This window comes from Pectinophora gossypiella, chromosome 14 (genome assembly GCF_024362695.1).
Source record: "Pectinophora gossypiella chromosome 14, ilPecGoss1.1, whole genome shotgun sequence".
NCBI lineage: Eukaryota > Metazoa > Arthropoda > Insecta > Lepidoptera > Gelechiidae > Pectinophora > Pectinophora gossypiella.
Genome location: NC_065417.1, coordinates 1,351,165 through 1,364,107, shown reverse-complemented (window position 1 = coordinate 1,364,107; position 12,943 = coordinate 1,351,165). Strand labels below are relative to the sequence as shown.

The following is a 12,943-nucleotide window of genomic DNA, read 5'->3' as shown; positions in this document are numbered from 1 at the left end:
TATTTATAAAAATGAAATTAGGTACCATAAACAAAATATGGTAAACACTCGTTTTTCTAAAGAATATTTATTTAGTATTAAAAAAAAACAGGTTACTAGGCAAACAATGTTAACGGGTCACTGTTTGTTTTCATTCAAACCAACAAGTCTGAAACAAAATTTTCCTTATACCTACTCTTTAAAACATCAACAAATAACTAAAAATCAACTCTAACTTCAGCTTCCTAAGTTCAAATTTGGCAAACGCTAGGTATACGTTAATTTATATACCTAACGTAAATGAAGGAAATTTGAACTCTAACATGCGGTATTAGGGCTAATAATTAAGTGGGTTTGATGTAAGTATACTAATAAAAGATTGTTAGTTCATTGACTTTACGCTTGTTTTGACGTAGACGTCACTACGAATTTGTAGATACGCACTTATAGATATATAAGTTGGCAAAACATAGTGACTTCTACTTAAAATCGAATGCTTTTTTTTTGTTTTGGTTTTCCCCGAAGGGTAGGGCAAAGGGAACTATGCCCATACAACCATGTCTTACGTATGTTTTTCTTGACGATTAATGAAATGATGAAAGGTGATGACGATGAATGATGAAACCTAAGCCCCCACCCTCGGAGCAGACTCCTACTCTGAATCCCAAACGAATTAATTCAAAAGTCCGCATAAAGTTTCGAGTTATAAAGCGGCTTGTTGGCACGAAGTGAAAATAGATACGTACACGTACCTACGTGTACTTGATATCAACTCAGAATCATGGTCTGAATCATCCCTCAAAGTTTTTGTTACGATGTCACTAACACCCTGTATAACGTATGTGTTGTAAAGTATAATGGTACCTGCCGACCTCGCTAGGTGGGTGAACTATTAATCTTGAGAAAACAAACATGCCAGCCAACGTGACGTTACAGCGAGCTAGGCATGCCACAGAGCACGGAACTTTATCTCGCTCAGCCGCTATTAGAGGCTCTAATTCAATTCAATTCTTTATTCATAATATATATTACACGTCAACAAATATTTCGATGAGTAGGTTCACATTATATAAATTACTAAACCCATCCTAACCCAACCGAAAAATAAAACCCCCCAAAACCTAATTACCCCCGCCCCCCTCCGCCCCCCTTTCCTAATTATTGTTTTTACTCTATTCGGGATTTATTCCGGAACTTCCTACTGATTGAGTCTCTCTCTCTCTTTATTTAAGAGCTGCGCTCTTGTCGGTGGAGTAATGGCCATTACTCCATAGATAGGGCGTGTAGAACGGTGGTTGCCCCAATCGCCTTCCGTTCCGCAATACTCCGACTAATTTGTCAATCGGTGATGTCCTAGCTAGAGCCCTACCAGAATTCATTTCCTCGGCCTCCCACCAGTACTGATTGAGTCATCGCCGACATAATGATGAACTCGCAATCTAGTAGTTAGCCCTTATTTTCATTTATCTCCCTAACGTCCCATCTCGTTCGCGTTGTCGGTCACGGGGTCCGCTTACTTAACCTAAAGATTTGACAGGTCTGGTTTTTAACAGAAGCGACTGTCTGTCTGATCTTCCAACCCACGAAGGGAAAACCAGCTCAATACAGGTTAGGTCACATACCTCCGAAAATGCATTTCTCGGGAATATGGGTTTCCTCACGATGTTTTCCTTCATCGCTGAGCACGTGATAATAATTTATGATCCAAAAATGAATTCGAAAACAAATTTGACAATCATTGGTTTAGGCCTGTGCTGGATGCGAACCTGCGACCAAGCAAGAGAGAGTGAGAGGCAAGCGCTTTAGCAACTGGGCTACCACGGCTCTCACGAAGTTACGACAAATACGTAACTTCATTTTCATAAATTGTACATACAACAAAATTGCGGTTTCGTAGGTATATTATAACTTGAGGAGAATGCACAGACAATATGCTGTACTAAGTCTGCTGGGTAATTATTACCATGTCACTTCTAAAAGCCGCACAGCGCATTATGTTTTCATACTCTGTGGTGCTACGGCATAACCTATAGTTAGTTACGACACTTTGTTATGAATTATTAAACATGGTATTTTCCTAGGCAGATCTGAAAACGTGACAAAGGTGTTTTGAGAATTTAAAATGTTTATCATCTCGCTGCAATACCTACTTAAGTCGGTCATAAGCACCTCAGTGATGCATTCATTCAGATACTTATGACATTTATTAGCGTAAATAGCATCCTAAAATCAGATGTAAGAATTTTCATGGAAGTAATAAGTGCTTTTAGTTAGGTAACTTATTACATAATTATTTAATTATGAATGTTTATATAAAGACTATTAACAGGCGTCCGAAGCGCGCGGCCTAACTAGTCCCTAAAAGCCAATGTTGATTTAACGATGTTGAGAAAATATAAGCGCATATAAACTTCTTGTAATTGTAAAGTACTGAAATGCAGTAACGTTGTCACACTGCGGGCGCTTGCCGTCACACTGCGCGGCGAGCGTAAAGCCAGCTGTGTGGCGAGCCGAGAGAGCTTCAAATTCATACATTTATAACTGACCTGTGGAAGGTGGGCGGTAGGGGCGCACGTTGGGCACGGTGGTGGGGGAGGCGGGTGCGCGGGTATAGTCGTCATCGTCCAGGAACACCTGCTCACTCAGTTCCAACGCCAACTCCGTGTCGCTGCGGGAAAGTATCTGGTCAATACGAAGTTTAAAACTTTCGTCACACAGTTGGCGTGACGGAGCGCACGGGCGACGACAGTTGAAATATAGGAGAGATGCCATATTTCCGGAATAAAGTACGGTGCGAGACGGTAAGCGCCCGCACTATGACATCTCTCCTAAACAGCGTATTACAGCTATCAGCGTCCCGTCGTCACACTATGTCGAGAGCTTAAGAGTTTTTCTGGCATGCAGATTTACGAGTACATCTACACTAACATCACACATAATTAAAGAGGTCATACATACATACATACATAAACTCACGCCCGTAATCCCTAATGGGGTGGGCAGAGCCACAAGTAATCAAAGACAACTTGCAGCCACTGTTGATACGATGTCGTAAGCTGGATATGATGAACCTTATGGTGATAAGGGATCAGCCTATCGCCCATAACATTAGTCCATCATGTTAGAGGACACAATCCCTCTGTCGGTTTGTCGGTTAAAGAGGTCATGTTTGTATTTATTTATTTAATTTTTATTGAAATTGTTACCATCCATAATCTTCGAAACTAGTCATCTGTTAACAATAACGCCAATATTTATAATGGACCTTGACCTCCAAAGACCTATCAGGGTGGGCAGAGCCACAAGTAATCAGAAGACAACTTGCAGCCACTTCTGATACGACGTCCTAAGATGGATGTGATGAATCGTGTGGTGGCTGTCAGAAGTTTGGCAGTCCATCGTGCATTTAATGGGCCATCATGTTTAAATAGATACAATGACATAGAATAAAGAATAATACTACTTATAGAACGGTAACTATCCGCCCCGCACCAATTCGTAGCGCTAGATTTACCTCACCCCCTCTGAGTCTTACTTTAGCCTAAATGGCTGTAAGCTGCTTAAGTGTAAGGGGGAGCGCGTGCGGACTGTGTCTCTCTCACACTCCTCTCTTCTATCGTGTGGGTTGTGAGGTGAATTACCAACCTCACCAACCCTGGTGTCAGGGTTATTATTGAGTCGCCAAAAGCCCCTGACATGGCTCATGTAACGACTACTTACTTACACCAGTAAGTACTGACCAGGACCAACGACTTAACGTGCCTTCCGAAGCACGGATCATCTTACTTTTTGGACAATCAGGTGATCAGCCTATAATGTCCTAATCAAACTAGGGATCACAAAGTGATTTTTGTGATATGTCCCCCTCCAGATCGTGAGCCCAACGCTCAACCACTGGACCACGGAAGCCGTTCGCACTTACGCGGTAAGATTAGATTTTTGTTTATTCAACTTTTATGACACGTACGTCTAGACTAACAATAAACTTGTTATGATAATAGTAAACTATTTTTAAAGGTCGATACGTGATCGTTTGAATCTGAAGATTATTATGATAATATTGTCAAAGGTCATTTTTGACAAAGCTTGGTAAATGTGATTAGAAACAACAGAGCAGATAAGGTTTGTTTTTTCTTATATACAGACAGACGGATACGAGTCAGCGTCATAATTGCTATTAGGGTGGTCAGAGCTAAAAGTTACCAGGAAACAACTCGTAGAGATTTGGAGTTGAAGTTCTAAATGCGTATACACATATTGCGAGGCATATGCACCGCACGCCGTGCGCCGCACTCTTAGCAATGTAGTTTACGTGCGCAGCATATGCAGATATCAGAATCATTTATTCAACGTAATTATCATGGATGAACTTGATGAAGGTCAATGTAGCATTTTTGAATTTACCTCATTTCACAAGGTGTTATGGCTGAGGAGCAGAAATGACAAGAAACTGCAACAGCAACACATCTTTTAAATCAATTAGGGTACATACATTACAAGTTATTTAATAACTAGAGGATCAAATTCAATACCAGATATTTTTATCATTTAGGTAATCATTAATCTTATAATAAGCTTTTTTACATAAAGTAAGCTTTACATGAGCTTTAAATGTATTTTCTGTCAAAAAAATATTTTAAGCTACATGGGAGGCATGTGACTTGCCACGAATATGAAGGTAGAATCCGCTTCACAAAAGAATCCCGCGGCCACGGCGCTAGTGTCGCAATATCTGCATAGAATTATTATGACTTGTCAATTAGTTCTATTAAAATCCGCGGAACTTCTCCCGTGTTGCGTTCTCTACCTTCCAGGATGAAAAATAGTTGAATTAGTTCTATTTTTTTTGTCTTTATTCCTTTACTTAACAATATTCGCCAATAGATTTAGTCAATTTGAGTGCCGCTTTTTTTTTTCAAAGCGATAATTTCAACTTACCGAGTTATTTTAATAATAACATGAGATAACAGGCGACATTGACCGAGAGATATCAGATACATTTATAAATGTATGTATACAGAAATAGTCATATAAATAGGTCACGTTATTATGACATCCACAGAGCAATGAATCTTATTAGGTACGTTCGGCCACTGCTAGAGGCGAAAATAGACATAATTATTAAATCTTCCCGCTTAAGCGACTGTCATTGCAATTTTGAGAGATAATTTGTAAACCTTTATACCAAGATATATGTTAAAAATATAATAATTATGTATTTACGAATGGGAAGACCTATATGAGCTTAAATGGGGCAGATTAAAAAGGCGTACATCTTGTCTTATAAAGTAGTCAAATTATTAGTAGGTATTGGATGAAGTGCATTTCGCCTCTAGTAGAACCGACTCGCCCGACGTTCCATGCTCTATACCTATATCAGTTGCTAGTACAATCGTACTGTAAAAGTTTACGTCAGGGAGAAAGATAAGTTGGCAGGTAGTAATAAATTACTATTTACTCTTAACTCAAGTACTAATATATCATCGTTTTTAATACCTAGATTACGGGGAAGTTTGTATGTCGTCATGTAACATATACTATATAGGTAGTACCACAGATATAGAAGAAAGAGGTTGGAAGGGCCGAGATAGCGCGAACCGCGCGCCATACAAGTATGCTATGTACCTACTCCATGCGTCCACAAACTTTACGACCAACGGAGCTCCGTAATAGTATATTAACAGGCGGGTTAAAAAGGACACATAGAAGTAATTCACCTAAAAAAGCAATATTGCAATTTGACATTTACGTATACAAAGGTAAGTGCGCAATGCAAACAAATGTCAAACAGCAATATTGTTTTTTGAATGAATTGCTTCCATGTGGCCTTTTTAACCCACAGGTCGTCTTATGCATTATAACTTGCAAGACAAAAAATCAAATATCGACTATCATGCAAGGAGATTCCTCCTTATCACAGGAAAGCTAAAAAACTTAGTATGATCGGCTATTTATCAGAAAATACTTTTGTATGCAGTATCGTACGACAAGTAATGATAAAACTGAAGCCTATCACATAAAATATACATTACCGGTAAAGTGGCTATGGAATTTGAGAAGCAGTAGAGCTATCGTAGTTATCTGTTTGCAGGAGTAGTAGTAAAAAAGAGTGGGGTTGAACCGGCGACAGCGGTTCTCATACAAAATGCGCGTTAGGGCTCGTTTCCAACTTCCTTCTATTCCATGGGTAGTAGCTACGTAGATTAGATATTATGAATGTACATAAAACAACATAATCATGGTTATTTCCCTTCGGCGTAAGCAGAAATAATGAATTTCCACGTCTTAACACACTTCTTTTGTTTCCTCCACATTCAGTATTTTTTTATTACATGAAAAGTTGCCTTCTCTGCCGGATTGGTAGTAAAGAAAAAAACAAATAACCCATTTAGCTGATTTTATCTAATTTATACACCATCGTAAAAATTAAGGGATCATATCTCTCTATCATGCATGATAGGGTTCTTCAGTCATTTAGGAACGCAATCGGTTGGGATTACAAGAGGTTTGGACCGCAATCGGTTCGGACCGCAAGAGGTTCGGACCACAAGATGTTCGGCCCGCAAGGGGTTATAATAGCTCGTTCGTGGTTGGAGTGTTGTGAATCGTATGACGTGTGACTTTGCAAAAAATGAATATGACTTACATCGTTGTGTGATGTGTCACGGGTTCAACCTGGGGGTTGAACCGATGGAACGTTGCGAAACGATGGAATTTATATAGACTATTAATTTACCTGCACTTTTATCGTCCAAGCAAATGGGACTATAATTTAAAAGTATTTTAATGATTTAAAATATTATTACCTGATTATTATCACCTGATACGACACGATTCATTTATAACAAACATTATAGAAGGAAAAATTGAAGGGAAGAGAGGAAGGGGTAGACCTAGGATAACATTTATGAAACAAATAAAAGAGAAGGTGCAGGTCGTGTCGTATCGGGAGGTGAAGGTTTTGGCGGGAAGAAGAGAGGAATGGCGGTTACTCCACCGACAAGAGCGCAGCTCTTAAATAGAGAGAGAGAAAATATTATTAAATAGAATCAATATTTGTAATTTTAAATGTTATACAACTAATTAATTAATTTAAAAAGTAAGTAAACAGAAAAGGCGGGAACGGAAGTGAGAATTACGCGGTGAACGAAACAAATGAAGAACGGGGTTCGATTGGTTCCCCGACTTTTCTAGGAGATGTTGGTTGTGGAAAGAATTACGATGGAAATTAATAAATAGTCGATAAAGTCACTCAATTACAGTGTATCCTTGAAAGATCACCAAGCTGCAATATTTTTTTCATTCTTTCTCTCATAAAAGTTGACGGTCATAATCACATTGGTATGTTCTACATAATGTTATTGTTACAATTTATTGGAGGTTATGTAAACCGTTGTTTTCAATCTGAAACAATGGCAGTAACTCAAATGTTTTTATATAACGCCATTGTTATCGGTGCGGACTCATTTTACTGTTATTCAAACTTTTAAGTCGGATTAAATATTCGCTTTCGTAACATTTGATGACCTACCTGTAACACACTAGCTTTTTTTTGACGTGACTTATTGTACATTTGCCGCAGATGACATTAACTACTTGGCCGGACAAATGGGGAGCGCTGAAGGCTCTCAACCGGTACAACGTTTAAGACAACAGGCTTAAGGGTGCCCAGTTGGGCGCGAACCTCGGCTCAGGGCGTCCTCAGAGGAAAAATATTTGAAAGAATTAATCGACCCGAGTGGGTCGATAGCGATAAGCGCCAATTGAGGGAAATCGTCGACTACGCCGGCGGGGTCGGTATCGGTGTCCTGAAGTATTTGGTGTCGCGAGCTGATTGGGTGCCTCTATGGCTACAGTAATCGGGTCGTCGGGATTGTATATTATTTGGGTGGTGCGGAGTAGAATCGAAAAAACGTTTTAAAGCTAACTTGAGCCATTGGGCAATGGTTGGCAGACCTAGGTCAATGTGCAGATTTTCATTGCGTAGGAACCACGGAGCTCCCGTGGCTTTCCGCATGAAACGATTTTGTTACCTGTAGACGGTGGATTTGAGAGGGACTTGCGAGAGCGAAAATACCCCTGCATAGGTCATGATCGGACAATTTACTACGCTTGTCAAGGAGTCAATGAAGACGTCCCATTACACACTAGCATAGAGTTAGGTATAATATAATACTACGTATAGAACGGCAACTCTCCATTCCCCACCAGCGGCTGAGCTAGGTTTACCTCACCCTCGGTCTTACTTTACTTTTATATAGTATTTTAATCTTGCAATCAGTCCTTGGACTTTCAGCAATTCTTTTGTACAGTATTAGATGTCGAGTGAGGCTTGTCCTTTCATTGTTTGACAGCTTTTATTGTGATAGGTTATCCCATATTTGTGGCCGTTTAAGGCGTCTCGTGACGAGCGGTTCACTAAGATTCTGGGCATATGTTTACACGGTCTTAGGACTTTAACAGACAATTTGTCATGATAAAATTAAAATAACACAAAGATAAATTATAATGCTATTACGGTATCTTATCAGACAGACTCCTACAATGAAATGCTTTTAATCAATGAATGTAAATACTAGAGATATATTTTATAGATTATAATCTTGGTCTAGTAATGATAAACTTTAATTATATAAGACGACATAAATAAATATAAAAATATGATTGTTATCAATGTAGAGTTATCAGAAAATGCTTATTGATGAAAGTTTCTTATTATTATTTTTTTGCAGAGGTTTTTCTTGCAGTTTCTTTTCCCCGGCTATACAGGTTGTGAGAAGCTGCAGTAGTTTTAGGCGGATGAGACGTTCGTTATGTAAAAATTGACGATTCAAAGTGTAACGATGTTACCTACTGAATGAAGATATTTTTGAATTTGAATATGTTTGTGTAAATCTACTGCCAAAGATCGCCACATTTGGAAATGCCTAGAGAAAGCCTATGTCCTAGGGCAGCCTGGCGAGGAGGGTGCCGATGTCGCTGACGTAGGCTAACCATTAGATTTAAGTAATTAATAATAGAGTAATATAAAAGTCAGTGTATAAAGGCTATTTTTTTTACTATATAAGCAGATGTGTTATGAGCAATGAAAAATAATAAATAACTATTCCAAAAAAAGTACAAAATTTCACTTCATAAGTATTATAGGTTGTTGTTCACAAGCTTGTTTGTATGTAAGATTAACTTAAGTTTTTAAATACTTGTAAAGCTTCTATGTAATAAATTATTATTATTATTATTAAACTTTTAGTGTAAGTTTACAATTGTTAGGTACTGACAAATATTTCTAACTCTTCCTCACCTCCCCTGGTGAAACGTATAACCAGTAAGCAAATAATTGTTTCGCAAGTATAGTATAACCCACACCACCATTTACAGCCAGGTTTATTCTTGAGTGTTTAAAATAGCCACACAATAAAAATCAGTTAAATTAGACTCTGCCTACCCCAATAGTAATCATGAGCGTGAGTTATGTCTGATAGTATAACTAAACACATATTTTTTTGACAATCTGAATACATCACATGTTTCACGGTGTTTTTTAAGTAAATGTAAGATAAACATTATTTTTTCAGACTTCTCACATATAGTACCTATGATATGCTATCTATTTATCATTTTATCTACATCAATATGATGATTGCACAGACCGGGATGGGTTTTATCAGAATCAAGGTCATCCTATAATGTTTATGTTTACTGATTTTTTAGAAAAGCGGCCATTTTTAGAATATGTTTGTTTTTTTGATGAGACTTATGAATATTTAAAGCAGTATGGATGCGTAGTGAAGAACTATTTGTTTATTGTAATTAAATTACTCAATCTGCATAATTTATTCATTATTATGTAAAGGTAATTGAATAGAAGTGAATTATGTGAATGTTTTTAAGTTGTTTATGATAACTGTAAACATTTTGATTTTTAGCAAGACATTTTATTTAAGAGATTGATGAATAATTAGGTAACAAAATTTATAAAAACAAAAAATCTAGGCATCCACAAACTTTGTGAAAAATGTAATCATAAACAATCCACACAAGCTTCATAGTGTTTTCGTTGATATAGTCAACTTTTGGAGATTTACTAGTGATTTTTTAAGATTGTTTTCAGTGTTTTGGTAGTATAATACTAGTGATTATGTGTTTTTAAATACCTAGAAGTGTATGAGTTAATGTTATCACAGTTGTAACTTAACATCTAGGTTAACACAGTGCAAAGACACCCAGGCAACAAGGCAAATAATAATAAAAGCAATGTTCATGTTTTATAAGAGAATTAATAGTACCATACGTGCCAAAACGCACGGTGTAATGTTCATATGATTCATTGGGAATTTGAGTGCCACAGCACTATTTCATTCCCTTAGAAAATATGTTGAAACATGAGTTAACATAATAGAAGCCAAAACAAAGCCGGGAACTAGTCACGGACACGTCCAACAGCGATAGTTTGATGATATCTTACGGGTTGGCGAAGATCAAGGACCCGGGCTCCATAACTTGCAGAATTTTGGCCCTTTTCATGTGACGCGGTGTTTTACAATAACACGATACGTCCAGAGCACGTGTCCGTTTCACACCGCGACCACCATTCAGCGGTAAGCGAGCTGCCAATGTACTAAATAATAGTCTAAAAATAAATCACACTGCGTGCATGAAGAGGTTATAACGAGAGCGTTGCAGCCGCGTTGCACCACTTCTCGCGGATTTTCGCTCAACACCGAAACACGCCACTAAACACACCTTCCACACGCGGGATGAGCAAGCCAACACTGAAAAATGACTCCCTTGCAGCGTAATTTTTATTGACACGCGAGCCAGCTGTTCAAACAAACATTATGATATGGTTACCACACTCGGTTTACCTATCAGAGCTCGCGGAGCTGGGCGTTTCGAATTTATTCAGCTTCCCAGCCATCACTGGTGGCCACTTAACACAGTGTTTACAAGAAAACAATTAAATTTTTTAAAAATTGACGATTTTTTTTTTTTTTTGGTTATTTTGTCCGTAGGACAGGCAAAGGGATCATAGCCCATACAGCCAAGTCATGTGTTATATTTATTTATATATTTTTAGTTATAAAATTCATAGTTTTAAACCAAGTCTGGCGTATTTTTACAAAATTAAGGCCGAAGCCAATTCTTAGTTTAATTTCAGAATTAAGGCCGAAGCCATGTCTTAGTTTGTTTTAAAAATTAAGGCCGAAGCCAAGTCTTATATTATTTTCAAATTAAGGCCGAAGCCAAGTCTTAGTTTGTTTTCAAAATTAAGGCCGGAGCCAAGTCTTATATTGTTTTCAAGTTAAGGCCGAAGCCAAGTCTTTTATTGTTTTCAAAATTAAGGCCGAAGCCAAGTCTTATATTGTTTTCAAATTAAGGCCGAAGCCAAGTCTTATATTGTTTTCAAAATTAAGGCCGAAGCCAAGTCTTAGTTTGTCTTCAAAATTAAGGCCGAAGCCAAGTCTTAGTTTGTTTTCAAAATTAAGGCCGAAACCATGTCTTATATTGTTTTCCAAATTAAGGCCGAAGCCAAGTCTTAGTTTGTTTTCAAAATTAAGGCTGAAGCCAAGTCACAAAATCATAAGTCAATAACAACTACAAATAATCAAGAATGACGAAGGGTAAAATCCAAGACTAAAACACTAAAACAAAACAAAACGTATGTCGGTTGACATCTGTCAACACAACATTGAAACAAAAACAAAAGATACACAAAAGAAAAGAAAGTCAAAACGTAAAAAAGAACACAAATATATTCAAATTCAAGGTATTTCAAAGCAATAATCAAAAAGAAAGAAAGAATGTTTAGACAATCAAATATCTCCAAAAGTTGCTAAAACAAATTCATAGAGGGGCTTATAACAGTCCCTGTTTTTGAGAAGTTGCTGAAGGGAGAGCGGGATTTCTTCAGCTGTACGATATATGTTCAGGAGGCGGTCTATGAGAAGCAATCTGGGAAGAGTGAAACTACTGCAATCAAAGAAAAGATGTTGCAAAGTCTGATCAGCAGAGTTACAGAAATCACAAGTAGGTGATGTGAGAATTTTGATTCTATTTAAGTGGGCATTAAAACGGCAATGTCCTAGTCTAAGACGACATATAATTGAATAAAATTTTCTACCGGGGTACAGAGTACCTTTTGTAAACCATGGTGTTGATAAACTATTATTAATTTCGGCATACCATTTGCCTTTAGTTTGAATAATTTCCTGCCATGTTTCATTAAATTCATTTTTCAACTTTGTCCTGACAATAGCTACGATGTCAGAATCAGGAACTAAAACATTTTTAATGGGGTGAGACTGGGAACTATTTGTTATGGATCTGGCAAGAAAGTCTGCTTGCTCATTACCAACCACACCAATGTGTGACGGTGTCCAAGTCAATATTATATTTTTATTGTTTATTGACAGATTTTTATATTTTTCCCTTATGTCATAGATTATGTAGTTGGTATTACTAGTAAGGTTGGGATTATTAAGAGCTTGAAGAACACTCATACAATCTGAAACTATTAGCCACTTGTTGCCATCCTGAGACTCAATATAATCTAAAGCTATTAGAATAGCCAAACATTCAGCTGTATAGCTACTGACAAATGAAGGCAGTTTATACCCATGTCCCCCCTTAGCATGGGCATCATAAATTGCAGCAGAAACAGATTTGCTATTTTTGGCACCGTCAGTATAAACCTGATGATAATCAGACCAACCATTCAAAAAAGAATATACCTCTTCCTTACATTTCAAAGATGAATTTATATCAATTTTCATTGGAAAGAATTTAGAATCAAAAGAGTTCTCATAGCAAGGCCATAAAGAACTTGAATACAAATTAAAATCTTTTTGTAAATTTATAATTTCAGGCAGAAGCTGCCCAAGGGAACCAAAATATGAGCTACTAATTCTTGAGGAAGAAGACTGCAACTTCAGAAGCAAAGGATGATTTTTAATAGAAGAAATTT

General features: G+C 37.5%; 1 protein-coding gene across 2 annotated transcripts in view; it reads right to left on the bottom strand.

The window, feature by feature from the left end:
• The window catches only part of LOC126372475 (uridine-cytidine kinase-like 1), a 30,726-nt gene extending 19,764 nt beyond the window's left edge, over nt 1-10,962 (bottom strand). Inside the window, exons 1-2 of one of the 2 annotated variants that reach the window (XM_050018260.1) lie at nt 10,845-10,962; nt 2,526-2,647 (exon numbers count right to left, since the gene is read on the bottom strand). In XM_050018260.1, the coding sequence (XP_049874217.1) occupies nt 2,526-2,647; nt 10,845-10,897 (175 nt within the window). In that variant the 5' untranslated portion in view covers nt 10,898-10,962. Of the gene's footprint in view, nt 1-2,525; nt 2,648-10,444 lie in introns of both variants that reach the window. The other variant, XM_050018258.1, reaches the window with a different exon arrangement.
• Between the last annotated feature and the right edge of the window lie 1,981 nt (nt 10,963-12,943).